We start from the raw sequence: 21,265 nt of genomic DNA on the forward strand, positions 1-21,265 counted from the left end.
CAGTTGACAATGAAAGTTACTGCTCAGTTCTGTTTAGTGTATTCTCCAGACAAGGCTGTGGGCGGGGCGGCTGACCTTGCTTCCCCTTGTCTGTGTTTCCCTGTTTGTTTTGGAAGTTTGGTCGGAAAGGGATGCTCTGGTGTTGGCCCTCGTCTGCTAACCTGTAGTCATGCACTGGGGACAGTCCAGGTTGGAGGTTTGCAGGGAAGCCTCAAGTCAGAAATCTGTTCCAGTCAATGGACAGCAGGGCTCAGAGCCACTGTGCTTGTCAGACTTCCTCGGACGCATAGTCACGGGTCCCCGAGGCAGGCTGGACTGTTGTCTTGCAGAGCTGAGGCCTGGGTCACGGGCTCTGGGTCGAGGCTGTGAGAGCTGCTGACGGGCCGTCGGGCCAGTGGGACTCCAGCTGCGGCTGCAGCGGGCAAGCGACGGCAGCTCCTTTGCCATGTGTCCCCATCAGCAGTGACGGACAGGGTACTGCTGAGGTCACAACGCTGGGAGGAGGGTTAAGTGATGTTCGTAAGGTGCTTAGGACCGTGATCCCACCTCGTAAGCACTTTCTCCATGTGCTCAATCCACGGGCAGCCATATGGAAAACTAAGACAGGTGGCGAAGAGGCAGGGCTGGGAAAAGCAAGCATCTTTTCTCAGATTGCGCAGTGGTCGCCCCCTGGCTCCCGGGAACAGCGGCTCCCATTGACAGGCCTCGAGCCCAACTGCGATGCCGCGCGTGTGTGTTGGCATCCGGGTTGGTTCCTTCTTGCTCAGAGGTCCTGGCTGGGCTCCAGAAACGCAGCCCCTGCATGCTTGGGCCGGGAGTGGTTGTATTTTGTTTCTGTGCTTCCTCTGAAACCTGGTGATGGGAATGGGAGAGGATACGTGAAGGTTGGAGTTGGAATTCGTGATAATTAGGGATTTATTGTAATTTTCAATTAACCTGGATTTTATTTCTATTCTTTTTGAATGATACCAATAAAGTCAGACTTCCAGTATGCTATATGAGCATTTCTTTTGAAATGTTTCCATTTTTGTATAAGAACACAATTCTTCAGTCAAAGCCATATTTAAAAATCACAGCTGACACTGACGTTTTCCCTTAATAACTGAATCTCTCTTTTTCTGGAAACATCTGAAAACCTCTGTTACGTACAGTTTCTCTCCCCCTCATTCCTGGTCTGACTCCAGTGCGCCTCTGTCACTGGGGTCCTCCTGCAGACACTGAGGTAGACCCGAGCCTTCCCGGGCAGCTCCTTTATCTTTCTCTTGAAATAGCAGAACTTTGTTTGCTTTTAATTATATTTTTAGGAGCATTTCAAAGGATTATTATCTTCTTTGTCATACCTGGCCCATTTCCTGGTACTAAACTCAAAATAGCATCTGATCCTGTTGGTTGCGTAACACGTCGAGTCATCATTTCTTCCTTTCGCTGTTGGGACAACCTGTGCTCCCGGTAGCTCTGATGTCACCCAGCCGCGCTCTTACACAACGGCCGCTGTGCTGGTTGCCGGCTCTCGGGGACGGGAAATCGGCCCTTCTGAAGTGTGTGTATTCAGTCCACTGAGATTACTAAGTGCTACCAAGCAGAAAAAATCCTGGATGTAAAAACCAGCATATGAGGTAACTGTGAAACTAGCATGTGCTTTGGGATGGCTCATCTTTTCCCGAAGAAAATTTGCTAAGAGAGACATCTTTCAGGGAAAGATTAAGATTGCATAAAATTTAAGATTCAAACCCAAATTTAATTAAAAGAAATTTTAATTGAAGTGTACAGTTGACTCAGAACTTCAGAATTTATAATATTATAAAATGGTTGAAATTTAATTACTCATTGAATGCTAATTGAACTCTTCTTAAATAATTTTTTAGTAGGAAAAAATTTCATAGACTGCTTTATATAATGCTAATTTATGCTAATTATGCTAATATGAAAGGTGCAAATAATTTCCCTTTCTAATAACTTGAGGGCATTAATACCCTATTTTCCTTGTTCTTGTTTCGTGTAAGGACCCTACACTTCTTGTCATTTTATTTTAGATTCTTCACATAAAATGTAATGTTAAAAAACTTTTAGCCCTTTGAGAAAATGTCTTCAGTTTTTAACTATCAAATTTAAAAATAATTGTCATTATTTCCAAAGAATTAAGCATATAGGGGAAAAGTGCTGATTCTTGCACTTTGGGATTAAAAGACTTGAGCAGGAGACAAGTCATCTCACCACCTCCCCACCCCGCCTCCCAGATCAGCATGTTTGCGTTTGCTTATTTCTCCCTAGTTCCTACCCTGTTACTCCCCGTCAGGCGGAACCTGAATGCCCTCTCTCCCGTCATTTTATTTTATCAACATAATGTTTGTTTGTAGCACCTCTTACAATCAAAGGAGGGTATATTTACTAGTCCATTTTTTTTTAAAGATTTTATTTATTTGACAGAGATCACAAGTAGGCAGAGAGGCAGGCAGAGAAAGAGGGGGAAGCAGGCTCCCCTCAGAGCAGAGAGCCCGATGCAGGGCTCAATCCCAGGACCCTGAGATCATGAGCTGAGCTGAAGGCAGAGGCTTTACCCACTGAGCCACCCAGGCACCCCTTTACTAGTCCATTTTATTTGTGCATTTTTAAAAAATTTTTTTAATGTTTTAAAAAAGACTTTTATTTATTGGTTAGAGAGAGAGGGAGAGAAAGAGCACAAGCAGAGGGAGAAGCAGGCAGAAGGAGAAGCAGACTCCCCGCCAAGCAGGGAGCCTGATGTGGGACGTGATCCCAGGACACTGGGATCACGACCCAAGCGAAAGGCAGATGCCCAGCCATCGGAGCCACCCAGGCATCCCTTTATTTGTGTTTTTAATGTGTAGTACCTCTTTTTTCCTTCTAATGACATTTTATAAAAAATAATAGCTTTTAAACTTTCTGTTGGCTAGTGTGACTTTTAAGCATGATATTTATTTGATAACATTAACTAACAGAATTGTAAAGCAAAGCCTTGCCAGGTGTTTTTGGAGCGTCCGTCCCCTGACGTGGTAACACGGACGTTATAGATGGGCGCGGGTCGTAACCTTGCCGTATGCTTACTGGGACGCTTCGGGGCTCATGAGCTTGTGGAACGTTACTCTTGTAATTTACAGTCAGCTCACTCCGTGGACCCCTAACCTAGTGTACATGTTCAGTTCACAATCTGATGGGAAGAAGATGCATTTGTCCCTATTTGCAGGGGGAGGCCACCCCTGTCAGCTGGGACTTGGCATTTTCAGAAGCTGGAACTCAGGAGTGCGTATGTTTCAGGCCCGGGTTTGACTGTAGAGGCCTTTACGCTCCTCTGTGTGGTTCTGCTCTCAGAAGAGCCCACGTCCCGCAGGGGAGTGCGCTGGGCGTTTTCGTAGGGCAGGCAGAGAGAGAACACGCCCGTCCTCTTCTGGTCGCTCCGCGCTCCGGAACCCTTGACGCTCTGTCTTTCCCATAGCTGCATTGGTCTGTGTAGATTCATGTCATTTCTTTAAAGTACTAAGTGAAAGAAAAGAAAAGCAGGGAGAACAGGAGGTTTAATGTCACAGGGACAGGAGAAGCAGTCCCAGGTACGAAGAAGGGTGTTACTGACCCGCGCGCATGTGGTGTTCATCTCCGTTGCGGCGTGGGTGCGCGGCGATAGGCGCTGCGCCAGGAGAGCGTGGATGGGTGCCGAGTGCCGCGGAGATGCGAAGCCAGGGACCCCGGAGCAGTGCCTAGGAAGACCCTTAGGTGCTAGCTGGGTGCGCCAGGCGGAGGGCGGCTTGTCCGCAGGCCTGGAGGGGAAGCGCTTCCGGAACATACAGTGCGGGCCTGAGGTTGGAGAAGAGGTCGGGCGGGTGGACAGAGCCTAGTTTATCGGCTGCTTCCTGTGCCATGTTCATTGTTTTCTCCATTTTTATCCCGAGTGTGGAATCAATCACTGTACAGTTTTAACCGGGGGAAGTAGCACAACCGCATTTGCGTTTTAGAAAGATTAGACCCCAGGAACCATGGAAGGCGCGTTGGAAGGGCCAGTCGCAGGGGAGGCTCTGGCAGGGACTTCCTGCTGCCGACGGATGAGGGGACCCAGAACCGACTGTGGGACAGGGAGGGGGCTTCCCACTTCGTGAGCTGTGGGAAGGAGGACCTCCGGGACGACTCTGGGCATCTGTCCTGGATAACTTGGGGGATGGAGACACTGCGAGGAGGAGGATGGAGGACTGGCGAGGAGAGAAGCTGGTTTGAGCTGAAGCATGTACGCGGAGTTAATGCAGACGTGGCCGTAGGCAGGCGGGCAGGGAGGTGCGGCTGACAGGGACTTGGGTCGGAGGTAGGGATCTGGACGTCCCTGGTCTTGTGTGGTCAAGGTTCTGGGTGGGGATGAGACCTCCTGGGCGCAGGGTCTGTTGGGAGCGGAAGAAGGCTGAGAAAGAAGGGGAAGTGGGAAGAAAGGGAAGTTGACAGAGGGGCTCGCCAGGCAGACGAAGAGAGGAACTCATGGAGGGGTGTGCAGCACTGGTGTTTGGTCATCAGCGGCAGCAAGTTGCATAGGGGCCAGATAGTGGCCGCTGGTTACAGGACCGCCTCCTGGTGTCCCTGGAAGCAGGGCCACAGCAGCCCGGGACGGCCGGGTGCGGCTGGAGCACCGCAGCGGGGGCAGCGGCCGGGGCGGTCCTCCGTTACTGTCCTCCCTCGGGAAGCTTGTCCTCTTGTCCTCAACGGGAGCAGGAAAGAAGCTGGGGGGTGGGTTCTGATGGGAGTGACATGAGAGGAGTCTAGAAGTCACCATCCTTTCTGTCGCCGGGATCTGGAAAGGAAGGCGTGAGAGTTGGGTCGCAGTCACTCCACTTGACTTGTCCTGGTTTGAGATGATCTTGGAAGTCGCTCAGAGGGACTTGCCGTTGAATTTCCTTATTGATCTTTCTTTCCTTTTTTTTTTTTTTTTTTAGTTAGATAAACATTACCAGATACTGTTTTTTCATTAAATTTATTTTCTGGCGGTGGACCCTGACACAGCTGTCTGTTTGCTCACCAAATGTGCTGCCATGTGCGCCCGGGGTGGGCCTTTGAGTCTGGCCTGGCCCCTCGAGCCCTCCCCTTCCCTGGACGTTCAGGCAGGGCCGACGGCTGGGGGCGCCTGCCCCGCGCCGCACCCATCCCTGCTCTCCGGGAGGGCTTTTGTCTTCGCGGGCAGTGAGTGTCTGTGCTCCGTCCCGGCGTTTCCGACGTTGCTCGTAAAATAAGTCTGATAATTTCTCATGTGTGTGTGAATGAAACCCAGTGTACTTCAGCAAATTTGTATGTTTTAAAAGTCCAAGAATGCACGTCTCTGACTGGAATTTCATATTTCAGAATACCTTTGGAAGAAAGAGATTTTTAGGGATGATATCATCTATTTCCTTCCTTCTATTTTATTTATGTTTCCAAAAATGGAGCTATAATTGCCATACAACATCATATAAGTTTAAGGTATATAACATGTTGATTTGCTGTATTTATATATTACGATATGATTACCCCGGAGCGTTAGCCAATACCTCACGCCGCGTGACTATTACTTGTCGTCAGGGCAGTCAGAAAGAGATGGCACCATGTTCTGCTTGTCCTGGAGTAAGGTTGGCCGGCCTCGCTTCACATTCCTGTTGTCAGAAATAAAATTAATAAGGAGGAAGTCTGCTTCACATAATAATTAATCAGTCAGCTTTTGAACCAGCTGTAAAAACGAGGTCTGTATGTTCCAGTTTACAGAATCTCATTAAAATAATATTTGGGGCTCAAGAAAGTCTGGTGTGAGCTCTTTGGTGGCCGACCCTCGGGACCTTCTCCGAGCCGCGTGCCTCTGAGACGTGCTGCCGGGTAGAGCCGGGTCAGTCTCGAGCTGCGTTGGTCCTGCTGCTCCCGCAGTGACAGAACTAGTGGGCGGGGCCCCAGCAGCCGCTCAGTCGGCCTGTGTCTGCTCCGAGAAGACGTGTTACTTCGTCGGGTGGGACCGTCATTCCGAGTTCCACGGTGACCCATAAAGGATCGTGAACTTCGCAGTTATACCAAAGTCATTTCAAACAGAAATTGGTATGAATCAAACGTCTCATAAAGGACGTTCGGCTCGAGGATTGAGGAGGGCGCGTGTTGCGTGGAGCGCTGGCTGTTGTATGTAAACAATGAATCTTGGAACACTTCATCCCAAACCGATGTATTATATGGTGACTAACATAACACAATAAAAATTTTTAAAAAATCACGAAGTCAGAACTGTGATTGTGCTAATTGAGCAGAAAATATTTATGGAAATATTGCAGGGATATGGGAAGATTTAAAGACATTCTTGCATGTTTATTTGGTGGAACTCTACACAATGGTCGCATGTTTGAAGAATAATAACAAAGGAAATGACTATTTTGTTTAAGGCAAACGGGCTACAAAATCCTGTATACGGCATCCCTTTTAAAAATAAATTCACAAAAAAGAGTCTAAGATAAATTACATAGTAAGGTCACGATCTTCCCGAAGAAACATGAACTCTTTGCTCTGTTTCAGCTAATCTGCCGGTGCCAACAATCGCGGCGATCGACGGGCTTGCCTTAGGCGGTGGCCTCGAGCTGGCTCTGGCGTGCGACATTCGCGTGGCAGGTGAGGACTGCCCCGTCAGAGAGGACAGTGTGCTCGCTCTCCAGATGCTTCCCGATGCTCTTCTATTTCCCGGTGCTGAGTAGAACGTTTAGAAGGAGTCACCCGCGGGGCGTGACGGAGCACTGAAGTTTCCCAGTGCCGGAGACAGTCTGCTAGGGGAGAGGAGGATGGGAATCGGGTCAGACAGAACTGGATGTGCGTCGCAGGCCCTGTCCTTCTCCGATCGGTTTCCCCCTCTGAAATGGGGGAAACGACAGGGGCTGCTGCGAGGATCCAGTGAGCGAATCCGTGGCCTGTGCCCAGTCCAGGCACTTAAGTCATGTCAGCTACAGGAACGACAGCTTAATCTCTCTGAGGTTCACTTGCTTCTTGCTTGGTTTCCTGTGGGTGGGATGAGGCGATTATGAAAATAATACTGAGAACAATTAGTGCTGGCCAGTGCTGAGCGCTGACCCGGTGCCCAGCGTGGCTCCGGGTCCCTGACGTGAATTACGTCATGCCACGGCCTAGCAGCCATCTGTGATAGGCTCTCCATGCTGCGGGGGGAAGCTGGGGCCCGGAGAGGGGACAGGAACGGGCCCGGAGCAGTGGGGTGACATAAAGGGACCCTGGCCCTGAGGAGCGGGTGCATCAGGCAGCCGGCTGTGTGTCGCCGTCCTTCCCCTGGCTCCCACTGTGACTCCAGAAGCAGCTGCCTGCTCACAATGAGTCCATGTAACTATATTTTCCAAAACTTTTGACTATTTCTTGGGAATTGTAGCTGCCAGTCCATGTGGACTCTTTCCCCCTTTCTACTTTATTTTAGATCTCTACCTACTTGTCTGAAATTATGAGTTTTAAATGGAAAAGCTGAGGTACCCGTAGTCCATTTCTGAAAGAGTGAGATTGTGGGAATTAGGATATGGGAGGTGGTCTAGATACATTTGGATATGCAAACAAACAAATAATTAAGAGGTTTTAAAGTAGCCCTGAGAACAAAACACAGAAGGAAGGCCCCTGTCCAGCTGTCAGAACAGTAAAACCATTTGTCAAAAGTAGCCGGAGACTCGGCCCTGAAAAGCTGCCGTATGTGACGTGATACGTGAAGCTGTTTGATTGGCGGGACTCTGCAGGCAGCCGGAGACCCTGCTTGTCAGACGCGGCCTTGTGCCTCATCCCCAATAATAATGGGGCCTCAGCCTGAGGACAGGACCTGGCAGTGTCAGGTCAAACCGTGCGGTTACAACCCCGGCCTGTCTGCGCCGAAGAGTAACTCACTGCCGACCAGTTTGAAGAGGAAATGTTACGGGAATCTCCTAATGCCTGTCATTTACGGTGTTTCCTTATTTCTGTAACTACCTGCCTTCTGAAGTGACTTTTGAAAAGATTTGTGACACGGGTTTAATTAGTAAGCAGGATATTTGTAGCTGATTTTAGTAACTTTTCCAAGTTGTAATATTTGAATCTGATGATACGGATTTTACTTAATTTTCTTCCTTCCTTTTTTAGCTTCCTCTGCGAAAATGGGCTTGGTTGAGACGAAGTTGGCAATTATTCCTGGTGGAGGTATGAAGTGTCCACGCCTGTTGATTTATTCTTAACAGGGCATAAGGCAAAAGGGTGTTAATTGAAAAGGTGGCATTGTGGGTGAAGAGACTAATACCGTATTGTTTGCTTTTGTAGCAAAGTCCTTATGTAAAACGTGCTCTTTTAGTTCGGGTGGTTGAGCAGGTGCTGGGTATGTTGGGTGCTGCCCTGTTTTTGTGGTGTCTCCTGTGCATTTCTGTATAAATTCTTAATTTTTAAATTATTGTTTTCAGCCACATTTTTCTTGAAACATTGCACTGATATTTTGAAAGCGGCCTGCACACAGTTCGAGCCCGCTGGAGGAGTGGGCAGGGCTTCCCAGGGTTCATGCCAGCTTTTTTGTTTCTGGGCAGCAGGACAAAGGTTGGGGTTACTGGGTGGCCTGCATTTGGAGCGGAGGTCTTTCTTCTGTCACTACAAAAAAGATAGGTGAGCTGCTTTTTGGGAAGATTCATTTAAGAAAGCACTTTTCTAACACTGATGATGAAATCTTGTATCACCCAGTAGATCTGAAATTTTTGTTTTTTTTTGTCCGATGAGAGAATTTGGAGCGACTCCAGTTTTCATGAAGTTGTTCTCTCAGAAAGTAGGGTTCATTTGAGATGTGCGCGTTGATGATTTCTTAGTGTATGAATTAAATCACAGTAACAGTGTAAAAAAAACCAGTAACAGTGTAGAAATTAAAAGCAGCGTTTGAACATTTTAGGTATGTTTGTACCTGGACAGGTTAAAATTGTGTGTTTAACCTTATCATTAGAAGAGTGCTTATCCTGATTAGGGTGGATAGGGAGAAACTAAAACACAATTCAGTTAAATTGGTGACTACCCAGGTCCATGTGTAAGACTCACTGGAAGGTTTCTACTTCAGTTGTCCGTGAAAATGCTATTCTTGTGGGTAAAAGCACTTGATAACTGCCTGTTCGACCATGCCAGTCCTGTTCACGGTGACTAACGGAAATGCTGGGAGGAGGATTTCTGTGGAAATGGATCCAATTGAACAGAATTATCAGAAAACTAATACTGGAAATAAAACAAGGTTTAGGAAAAGGAGGATAGTATGATGTTTCTGACATTCTTTTAAGAAGCAAGCATTTATTGGTTATTAGGGTATAGCTAACCCTAGAAAGACAGTGACTGTAGTAGAATGGTGACAACCCCCCTCTCACCACCACCCCCCCGCCCCCCGAGATAGGTCAGCCTGGAACCTGTGAGTGTGACCTTATTTGGAAAAAAGGTCTTTGCAGATAAAGTGTTAAGGATCTTGAGATGACCTCATTCTGGATTATCTGAATGAATCTCAAAACTGATAGTAAGTGCCCTCGTAAGAAGAGACGAGGAGAAGCTGGAGAAGGTCCTGTTGAAGACAGAGATCGAAGGGAAGCGTTTGCAGGTCCAAGAAGGCCACGGATTGCTGGCGGCCACCGGGAGCCCAGAGCCTCCGGAAGGAACCACCCCTGCCAGCATCTCGAGTTTGGACTCTGTCCTCCAGAACTGTAAGAGGAGACTTCTGTGCTCTTAAGCCAGTGAGTTTACGATAATATGTCACAGCAGCCCTTGGAGACTAATACAGCGGTGTTTAACGTTTCGGTGATTTTTTTCTGGACAGTGAATTAGTGGGTGGCAGTGATAAAGGGTGGGAGGAAGGTGAACTTGGTATTTGGGATATTTGTCATTATCTCGAAGATGAAATGTTTTGTATTAAAAGCCCGAGAAGGTAGAACGGCTGCATGAGCATCATGTTGGTGTCGGTTAGAGGGAAGCAGCCTGACTGGCTGCGCTACAGAAAGCCGAGTGCCAGCGCCCGCTCCTTCCCTCTTGGCTCCTGAGCCGCCCCCGCCTTTTGGGTCTGGGGACTAGCGTCTTCTTTCCAGAGCACGGAAGTTGCTCAGGGTCCTCCTCAGCCAGGGACCCGTTGATTAGGACCCACTTGTAAATTTAATTCATTTTGGACTGTGCAGTCTCATGATGATAATTATTTCTAAAATTTTTATTAAGTGAATTTGTGATAAAATTCAGAATGCTTTACCATTTTCCCATCTACTTATAAAGGATCGTCTTCTGTCTTTGTCTTTTTTCCTAAGTGAGTCTGAGGGAATGTGTTTCCGTTGCTCCTTTAATTAATGACACTTTCAAGTTCATCCTCGAGCACGTGCATCTCCGTTGTGTCGCACTTTCTGTCGAGAGTCGAGTTCTCTGGGAGCCACGTGCCCTTTCGATAAAGAAAGATGCAGGCATTTGCGTTCATGTTCACGTTCGTGTGATCGTTACTCACGCACCCTAAGTCAGGCCCAGTTTTGATTTTTTTTTTTTTTTTTTAACAATGTCGTTTCTCTAAGGTCTGTTTAGTGTACTGTCTGAAGGGGGGGCTTCTGAAATCTCTGTGGAGAGAAATCCTCTGGTGGGTGTTTTGACCCACAGATATTTCCATCATATCCCTTTCTCCCCTTCCCTTTCTTGTAGATGAAAATAACACTTTTTGGTTTTTTTCCCCTTTCTTAAAGTTGGTTTTAAATTGACAGACTTGCCTTGGCTCCTGTGATCCCTGAGATGTCGTCTTGTGGGCAGCGAACTGCTGTAAGAGCTTCTTAGAACAGACAGTGTGGACTTAGTTCCTTTCTCCCTTGTTGGTGGACCTCTTAGCTAAAAGCAGATGCTGAACTTGCTTCCTGTCGTAGATGCAGCGTGGCCCTCGTCCCTGAGCCCTTGTCAGTGTCCACAGCTCCGCTGGTCATCCACTTCACGCGGGACCAGCTGTTGACGGCCACCCTGGGGTGGAGAACGGGGCGGGAGTGACAGTATTGTGGGAACAGCAAATGCTTTGCTTTCCTGGTCCTGTGAAGACTGCGTTCGGTTCCTCAGGTTGCAGGGTCTGAGCTGCGTGCACACGGGAAACCGTGGTAGGGTTCGGTCCCTCCCGGCTCGAACAGGCTGCACTCCCCGCTGGGTGGCCCTGGCCGTCCTGTTGGCATCACTTCTTCCCCTTTGTGATGACAGCTCACGGGGAAACTGTTGACAAAGCCTAGCATTTAGCTTTCTAAAGGTTTTCTTTCTTTCTTTCTTTTTCACTTGAGCTTGAGCCAGAGTAATAATACGGTTCTTTTTAAGATATATTTTATAAATTTTCTCAAAACAAGTTAAATGAAAAATGGTTGTTTTGGGGAGAGTAATGTTCCTAGTGAACATGAGTACGAGTGGGCCATCACTGATAGCATGATTCTTAGATGAGTATTCTAAATTTTAGTGTCCTAGGAGACGAGAGATTGTTCAGTGACAACTGTTGGAAGTAGTTAATGGAGAGGGATGCAGAACCTACCGGATCTGAATTGAACTTCTTCAAATAGTGTTGTAGCAGATGTAATTGGAAAAGTTAGATGTAACTGAGTATTGTATACTCTAACCCGTACTTTTACTTTTACTTGTAATATATGTTTGATTATAGACACATACTATAAAATACAAAATACACAATGTCAATGATTGAAAGCACTAGCCAATTTGAAAATAATTAAGATTGTCCCCAGAGACCTTCCCACAGCATCCTGAATCACACTGGGGGTCTCCGTGCGGCACACAGCTCTGCTCCGGCCTCCGCTGTCTCCTTACGGAAGGCAGCTGCGGCTCCTCCGCCCGTCCCAGCGGGGAGCGCTCCGGCAGCGCACACTGAAGTGCCCTTCCAGAAGCGGCTCCTCCGATGATCCTGCCCTTTAACGCGCTCGCAAGGACCAAGCAAAACAAAGTCCAGAGGGTTAGAGTTCTTGTGACAGTTGAGGACATTTCTTGTAAGTGCGTGCACAAAGCGGTGGCGGACGGCCACGTGCCCGGCCTTTGTTTCTTGCCGCTTCGCCTGAGGACTTGGGGTTGGTGTCAGGAACCCTTCCTGCTGCTCCGAGCGGGTCCGGGCCCCGTGCTTGGGCGCGCGGGCCGAGACCAAGTCGCTGGACCCGGACAGGCCCCGGCCGTTTCGGTCGGGGAGTTGCGGTTGAAAGAGCAGCAGCGCGGCTCGTGTCCGCCCCGGGTCTCCGTGGACGAGGGCTCCGAGGTGGCTTCTCGGCGCGGTCTCCGCCTCCGGTCCCACCGCCGCGCGCCTGGCGCACACCCGGGGCTCGGTGCCCGAGGAGTATTCCTTCTCCTCCCAGGACGTGCTCGTGGAGCGGCGCGCCGGCGGCCGGGACCGGGACGGAGAGATCCGGGCCGGGGGCTTGGCCGCCAGCGCGCCGGGAAGCGGGGCAGGAGCGCGTGCTGGACAGAGGGGGCGCGGGGCCGGGCCGCCCTGTCCCGCGGGGCCCAGAAGCGGCCTCGGCGAGGAGACTGGTGGGCGTTGAGAGGAGCCGCACAGGCCGAGGGAGGGCGTTTCGGCCTGCGGCGTCCCCCCCGCACCGCCGGCGGCCCGGGCGGGAGGAGGCGGCGGCAGCTCCTGTCGGGGAAGCGAGGGGGGGTCCGCGTCGGGCCTCACTGCGTCCGCCCCACGGGAAGGGCCCACGGCAGGTTCTCAGCAGAGGGCAGTGCAGTCTGAGGCTTTTTAAAGGTTTTTCTGGTCTCTGCGTCGAGGGCCCGCATCAGTGGGGCCAGCGAGAGGCGGGGCCGTGCCTGCTGGGAGCCTGTGGCTGCGGTTCAGGTGGGGGGACGGGGCCTGGATTGGGACGCGCCGGGGGACGTCGGGCGTGTGCTGCGCTTCGGAGACTCTCCCGACAGGTGGGAGGCGTGCGTCGAAGGGCTGCGAGGATTCTGGCTGGAGTCACTGAGAAGAAAAGGTTCCCTTCAACAGAGGTGTGGGAAGAGCAGGTTTAGAAGAGACCGTGAGGAATATTGTTTGGTTAAAAATAATTGTTAAACGTCCAAGTGCTGTATTAAGCAGTTGGTTGTGCAAATGTGAAGTTTAGGAGAGTGCTGTGGGCTGAAAATAAAAATATGAATTCGGTTTCTTCCTGGCATGCATCCCTCTGGTCTAAAAGAAAAAGAAAAAAAAATCCCAGACAGGACCATTGGCACAGCCAGAGAGAACTTCAGGAGAATCTTTCTTGTTCAGGTTTGGGAAATGGGAGACGAGTCTCTCTCTCTCTCTTTTTTTTTTTTTTTTTAAGATTTTTATTTATTTATTTGACAGGGATCCCAAGGAGGCAGAGAAGCAGGTAGAGAGAGAGGAAGGAAAGCAGGCTCCCTGCTGAGCAGAGAGCCCAACATGGGGCTTGATCCCAGGACCCTGAGACCATGACCCGAGCCGAAGGCAGAGGCTTTAACCCACGGAGCCACCCAGGCGCCCCAGGAGGCGAGTCTCTTGGTAGGGAGCGCTGTGGCAGCCAGAACCTGAAACGTCAGGAATTCAGAGGGAAGAGAACCTTCCTCAGTCACAAGAGCTGCTGTCTCAACGGGGTGGGGGCAAGTTCCTGCTGCTTTATTTTCGCTGTCTGTCTGCATTTTGCCTTGGACGTAGGTGTAGTTGTTGAAAGTGCAAGATAGAGCAAGGTATAGACAAGCCCAGTGTTGTGGATGGAGGTCCAAAACGGGGGAGCCCTAGGGCATTGGAAAATACCAAGAGATGGTCAAGAGGGGGGAACGTAGGAAGGAGATCCCTTCACGTCGCTTGTGAACTCCTGACTCACTCTTGGGCTGTGCATGCGTGTGTCTGATTCTACACAGAAGATCAGACTCTGAGGATTTGAACCGAGAGACGGATCACTGCCCAGATCCGAAACTGGCCGAAGTCCTCACGAACATGGCGGCGCTGGAGCCACAGTCCACAGAAGGCTGGCCGGGACGTGTCGCCCGAGTCCGTCTAGCATTGACTGAACGCTGAGACAGAAACGTCCAGGCCAGAATTACTCAGCATGTGAAGAACCCGAAAATCTCAACTTGCATGGGAGAAGACGTTGAGCAGATGCCATCTAAGATTGTAGATGTTAGAATTATCTGAGAAAGATTTTAAAGCACTTACCGTAAAAAGGCTCCAAGAAGTAAGGGTGAAGCCTTCCGGTTTCCTGCTCCTCACCTGGTCAGTGCACGAGGGCGTCCCGTGCTAGGTTTCTGGGAATGACGAGACACCTCGTGCCTGACCCCGGAGAGATGTGATCGACAGCAGTTTCCCAGTCACATAGGTTCCCATTCCAAAGGAGGAGGACAGTGCGGACACCCCACGGGGCCACAGAGAGGGTGTGGTCTGGAGTAGAGGATCCAGCGTGGCTGTGAGAAGCCGGCTTCGTGGCGATGGGAGGGTGGACTGCCCCAGGAGTCCCACAGGAGGATGTGGTAGGCTTGGTTTGTTGTTGTTTGTTTTTGCTTTTGTTTTTTTTCTTGTTAATTTTTTTTTTGAGCTCAGGAACCTGAGAGCAAGAGTCGCGTGGTCCAGACTGTGCCAGCCAGGTGCCCTGGCGGGCTTGTTGGAATGATTCCTTGGTCTGACCCTGGAACCCACTCCCCGGAGATAAGTGGGAACCCGGCCTGGTCTCTTCAGTGAGGAGGGCTGTTTGTCTGGGCACTTATCCATGGGAGCAGAGTGGGGAGGGGAGCTTGTGCTCAGGCCACTTGTTCATCTGGTGTCCCTAGATGGTAGGAAGCACGTGCTGTTGGGCCTTAATTTTAGGCCTTACGCCACACAAACAGTTGGAAATACAGCAAGTTTCAGAAAAGAAATAAAAGATACAGAGTATCCTACTTTAGGGGTGAAAAATACATTAGCCAAAATAAGAAGCAGGTGGATGGACTGAATACCGAATAGAGATGACAGAAGAGAGAGAGAGTGAACTTGAAGGTGTGTCCACATGATGCTAGGCGGCATGTTGGCGGTACTGACACTCATTCTGTTATGACTTGTGTTGTTCCTGAGTGGTGATTTGCTGTAATTTTTCTTATTTTTAAGATACCTTTAACAGCTCTACTTTATAATTGATGCACAATAAACTGCATGTATTTTTAGCAAAAATATTTGGTGAGTTTTGACGTTTGTATACCCGTGAAACCATTAATAGCTAAGATAATAAATATATCACCCCCAAAAGCTTTTTCACGCAACAACTGAACCACTCTGTGTCACTATAGATTAGTTTTCATTTTCTAGAATTCTACGTAAATGTAATAGTCTTTGTAATCTTTGCCTGGCCTTTTTATTCAGCATAGTTATTTTGATACTCGTCTATTTTATAGTGAATTTCAATACTTAATTCCTTTTTGTAGCCGAACGACACTGCATTGTATCAGTATACCACAGCTTGATCACTTTTGGATAGATACTTGGCTTATCGCCAGTTCCGGGGGTCTTACGAGTGAAGCTGCTGTAAATATTTGTATATATTGTACACATTTGCTGTACACTCCAGCCTTTGTGTGGACATACATTTTCAGTTATCTCGGGTAAATGCTTAGGATGGGAATGGCTTCATATGATTAAGTACGTATTTATGTTTTTAATAAATGGCCAAACTGGTTGTCCCACTTGGCTGGACCAGCATGTGTGAGAGTTCCCAGCAGAAGGAATGAGAATTCCCTTTTCTTTTGCATCGTTGCCGAGCTTGGCACAATCTTCCTGTGGATGTGATTTGCGGTTCCTTAATGTCTAATGATGTTGAGCATCTTCTCATGTGCTTCCTTGACATCTCTGGTTCTTTTATGTTGTATCTCCTCAGATCTTTTACCCATTTTAAAAAAGCGTTTTTATTTATTTGAGAGAGAGGGAGAGGGAGAGACAGAGAGAGAGAGCAGCAGGCGTGGGGAGGGAGAGGGAGAAGCAGACTCTGCACTGAGTGTGGAGCCTGAAGCGGGGCTTGATCTCAGGACCCTGAGATCATGATCTGAACCAAAATCAAGAGTCAGACGCTTAATTGACTGAGCAACCCAGCACCCCTCTTTACCCATTTTTAATTGGATTGTTTTATTACTGAGTTTTAAATTCTTGATGTGTTTTCTTCTTATTTTTATAGATACAAGTCCTTTTTCCGGTATATGCTTTGCAAAGACTTTCTTTCCATCTGTGAGTTGACTTTTTATTCTCAGCAGTTCTTTGAAAGAACAAAATCTTAATTTTGATGAAGTTCAGTTTATCAACTTACTCTTTCATGGATTATGATGTTGGTGTTGTGTGTATGGAATCTTCACCTAAACTACAGTCATAAATGGTTTTCTCCTATGTTTTGTTCTAGAACTTCTGTAGTTTTGGTTTACACTTAGATCTATGATCCATTTTGAGTCCATTTTTGTGTATAGTGTACTGTATGGACTGATAAATGTTTGCATATAGACGTCTGATTGTTCCAGCACCGTGTGTTGAAAAGAATGTTCTGTTCTCTTACTTACCTTTGCACCTTTGTCAGAAATGCGAGTCCATGTATGTGTAGGATTCTATCTGGACTCTTTTCTGTTCCATTAATCTTTTTCTATCTTGATACCAAAACCGCATGGTCTTGATTACTGTAGCATTAAAATAAATCTTGAAAATAGGTATTGTTAGCCCTCTTACGTGTTTGTCAAAGTTGTTTTGTCTAATCTATATTCTTTTCATTGCCATATGAATCAACATGTTAATTTCTACAGAAAATCCTCCCGGGAGTTTGTGACTGTGTTTAGTTTCAGTTTATAGAGACTCGATCTTAGCATCATTGACTCTTGAGACCCATGAATATCGTGTAACTCTCTTTATTTTGTTAGGTCGTAAATTTTTCTTTTTTCTTTAAGGTATTATTTATTTATTTGAGAGAAAGAGAGAACACAGAAGGAGAGTGAGAGGGAGAAGCAGGCTCCTCACTGAGCAGAGAGCCTGATGCAGGACTTGATCCCAGGACCCTGAGATCATGACCTGAGCTGAAGGCAGAGGCCCAACCCACTGAGCCACCCAAGTGCTCCATGATCGTTAATTTTTCCTGATCAAATTTTATGTTCTGTTGTTTGGCAGAATGTTCTGTAAATGTGAATTAACTATAATTGTGAATTTTCTGTTTCTCTTTTCAGTTCTGTTAGTATTTTCTTCAAGTATTTTGAGGCCCTGTTAAGTGTAGAATTACTTAGTTTTGTCATGTCTTATGATGGGTTGCTCTCTGTATCTTAAAATAATCTTTTTATCCCTGGTAATATTCTTTGCTGTGAATTCTGCTGTGCCTGGTATTTACGTGACTACTTTGGTTTACTTTGGGTGGTATTAGCCTGATCTGCTCTTTCCTGCCTTTTTATTCTTAAGCTATTTGTGTCTTTTTATTTAAAGCATGTTGCTAGTAGGCAGCATATTGCTGGGTCTAGCTTTGTCATCCTGTCTCACGATGGCCGCCTTCAATCCGAATATTCAGACTGTTTACCACTCATACGATTATTGATATTTAAAAATCTCTCATTTTCATATTTATTCTCTATTTCTTGTTTCTGTTCCCCTTTTTTCTTTTTTCTGCCGTTGTATGGCATAATTGAATATTTTTTTATGATTCTGTTTTATTTCCTTGGTTGACTTATTCACTATTATTCTTTATTTTATTGATTGCTTTAGGGCAGGAACTGTACCTTTTTCATTATGACAGACTACCATCACATAAGTAAAACATTTCATATACAGGAAGGTTATAGTAAGTACTTTTATATAAGTGCTATCATTGTTATGCACTTTAAACTTCTATGTATGCTTTAAGCCCATGCTTCATGATTAATTTTGTTTAAAAAAATCTATTACTCTGTTTTAAAAATTTTAAGTAGTCTTCATGCCCAGTGCAGAGCCCAGTGTAGGGCTTGAACTCATAACCTTGAGATCAAGACCTGAGCTGAGTTCAAGAGTCAGATGCTTGACCAACTGAGCCACCTGACACCCCCCAAAATCTATTATTCTTAAGAGATGTAAGTAATTAGGAAAATGTCATATATTTATTTCTGTAGTTGTTTCCACTTCGTTTATTCCTTTGTGTAGACACATACTTGCAATTGTTACCAATATCCGTCTTCCTGTAACATTTCTGTAGTGCACGTTCACTGCTGATGAGTTCCTTTGGCTTTGGGATATCCAAAAGAGTCTTTAACTCTGTATTTGAAAGCATATTTGCTGGGTATAGCGTTCTGGGTTGGCATTATTTATCTTTCAGTACGTTGAAGATGTTGCAACAACGTTATCCTAGCTGAATATTTTTTTCTTGTGAGGACTCTGCTGTCATCCTTACCTTTGTTCTTTCAATACAGCATGTTTTTTTCTAGAGCTGCTTTATGATTTTCTCCGTATCACTGGCTGTGAGCAGCTTGAATTACGTTGTGCCTCGGTATAGTTTTCTTCCTCCTCCTTTGCTTCGTATTTTTTGCGGTTCTTGACTCTGCTCCCTTTACGTGGTTCTTTCCTGGGCCTTGAGGAATTTCTTCACATGTGTAGTGCTCAGGACTCTGATGCATACTCAGGAGGGAGTCTCTTCAGGTTTCTGGAGTCTCACCTCTGTCTCACACACTATTACCCAGGTCCCTCAGGGTCACAGCTCATCTTTCACTGAAGGTGCACTGGGTTTGGCCTCCTTCTGCCTCTCTGTACTGTGTCCTAGCAGCTCTTTCTGGATGATAAGTTTGTGCAGAAGTAGCGCTCACCTTGCTTGTTTTTCCTGTCATCACTGTCCCATGTTGCCTCTTGTCCACTGTCATGAAAACTGAATTTTGGCTGTGTCAGGCAGATGGTAAATCAAGTCTTTGCTACCATATCATGGCTGGAAGAGGAAGAGCTCTGAGTTTTTAAGTGAATACTTGTGCATGCATCCATTAATTGCATTGTTTATTATTTATTTAATTTTGTGTTAAGATACAGTTGACATGTGATGTTAAGTTGTTTTCCAGTGTACAATACTATGGTTCTCTTTTATGTGTATATGTTGTAGAAAATCTCCGCACTAAATCTAGTTAGCATCCATTACCACACGAAGTTACAAAGTGTTGTTTCTCTGATGGAACTTCGTCATTAATTTTAGCCACTTTTTATTATGCAGCACAGTGTTACTAACGGTAGTCGCCAGGGCACTCACTACAACCTCAGGGTTGGTTTATTGTGTGATTGGAAGTTTGCACCTTTCAACTGTCTTCACCATCATGCCCAGCCCCCACCTCTCACAACTGCCAGTCTGTTTTCTTTTTTTTTATGATTTTGTGGTTGTTTTTTTTTTTTAAGGTTCTGCATATAAGTGAGAACATCTCCTATTTGTCTTTGTCTAACCTATTTTACTTACTTAGCATAATGCCCTCAAAGTCGATCCAGGTTGTGGACAAATGACAGGACTTACTGCTTTTTATGACTAAATAATATTCCATTGTAGAATAGACACCACAGTTGAATTATCCATTCATCTGTCAGTGAACACTTAGGTTGCTGCCGTATCTTGGCTGTTGTAATTAATGCTGCAGTGGACATGGGAATGCGTTTTTCTTTTGAGTTGGTGTTTTCATGTCCTTCAGAGAACTACCCAGAGTGGAGTTGCTAGGTCATATGGTATTTCTATTTTTACCTTTTTGGGGAACCTCCATACTGTTTGCCCTAGAGGCTGTACTGATTTACATTCTCCCCAACAGTGCACAAGGGTTCACTGTTCACTACACCTTCATCAGCGCTAGTTACCTTTTGTCTTTTTGGTAATAGCCATTCTCACGGCGGTAAGGTGGTACCTCATTTTGGTTTTCATCTGCATTCCCCTCAGGTTTCGTGATGTTGAGCACCTTTTTGTGACCTGTTTGCTCTCTCTCTGTCTCCCTTGGCAAAATGTCTGTTCAGATCCTTTGACCATTTTGTAAATCTGTTTGTATTTTTGGTGTTGAGTTGTATGGATTCTTTATCTATTTTTTGGATATTGGTCCCTTATCATATATGTGATTTTCAAATATTTTCCTCTATTCTGTAAGTAACCTTTTCACTTAATTGATGGTTTCCTTTGCTGAGCAGAAGATTTAGTTTGATGTACTTCCACTGTTTAGTTTTGCTTTTGGTGCCGTTGCATTTAGTGTTAAATCCAAAAACCTATGTCACCGAGACGAGTGTGAAGGGGCTTATTGCCTATGTTTTTCCTTTAGATTCATGTTTATAGGTATTATCTTCAAGTCTTTAATCCATTTTGACTTGATTTTGTGGATGGTATAAGAAACTGGTATAGTTTCATTCTTTTGCATATGACTGTTCAACAGCATTCCCAGCACCATTTATTGAAAAGACTCCCCTTTCCCTATTGTATATTCATAGCTCCTTTGTCACATTAATTGACCATATATGCATGGGTTAATTTCTGGGCTTTCTGTTATGTTCTATGGGTACATGTGTCTGTTTTTATGTCCAAACCATACTGTTTTGATTACTGAAGCTTTGTAAAAAATGTGAAATTAGGAAGCACAGTGCCTCCGGCTTTGTTCTTCTTTCTCAGCATTAGTTGGGCTATTTGGTGGTCTTTAGTGGTTTCATCAAATTTTAGGAGTCTCTGTACTAGTTCTGTGAACAATGCCATTGGAGGGGCGCCTGGGTGGCTCAGTGGGTTAAGCCTCTGCCTTCGGCTCAGGTCATGATCCTGGGGTCCTGGGATCAAGCCCCGCATCAGGCTGTCTGCTCAGCGGGGAACCTGCTTCCCCCTCTCTCTCTCTGCCTGCCTCTCTGCCTACTTGTGATCTCTCTCTCAAATAAATAAATAAAAATCTTTTAAAAAATGTCATTGGGGGTGCCTGGATGGCTCAGTGGGTTAAAGCCTCTGCTCTTGGCTCAGGTTATGATCCCAGGGTCCTGGGATCAAGCCCCACATCGGGCTCTCTGCTCAGCAAGGAGCCTGCTTCTTCCTCTCTCTCTGCCTGCCTCTCTGCCTCCTTGTGATCTCTGTCTGTCAAATAAATAAATAAAACCTTAAAAAAAATATAAAAAAAAAAAATGTCATTGGAATTTTGATGGGGATTGTATTAAATCTTCAGATTGCTTTAGGTAGTATGAATAGCTTAACAGTATTACTGCTTTCAGCCCATGAGCAAGGAATATTTTTCTGTTTGCTCAGTCTTCAGTCTCTTCTACCAATGTCATATACTTTTTAAGGGCACAGGGCACACGTCTTTCATCTCTTCGGCTAAATATATTCCTAGGTATTTTATTCTTTTTAACATAATTATAAATGGGATTATTTTCTTAATTTCTCTTTTTGATAGT

General features: G+C 46.4%; 1 protein-coding gene across 2 annotated transcripts in view; it reads left to right on the forward strand.

Moving 5' to 3' along the window:
- The window catches only part of AUH (AU RNA binding methylglutaconyl-CoA hydratase), a 150,898-nt gene that overhangs the window by 56,801 nt on the left and 72,832 nt on the right, over window positions 1–21,265 (forward strand). For both annotated transcript variants that reach the window (XM_080819665.1, XM_080819666.1), the window contains 2 exons: window positions 6,511–6,603; window positions 8,092–8,148. In XM_080819665.1, the coding sequence (XP_080675791.1) occupies window positions 6,511–6,603; window positions 8,092–8,148 (150 nt within the window). The remainder of the gene's footprint in view (window positions 1–6,510; window positions 6,604–8,091; window positions 8,149–21,265) is intronic.

This window comes from Martes martes (assembly GCF_963455335.1).
Source record: "Martes martes genome assembly, chromosome: 12".
Lineage (NCBI taxonomy): Eukaryota > Metazoa > Chordata > Mammalia > Carnivora > Mustelidae > Martes > Martes martes.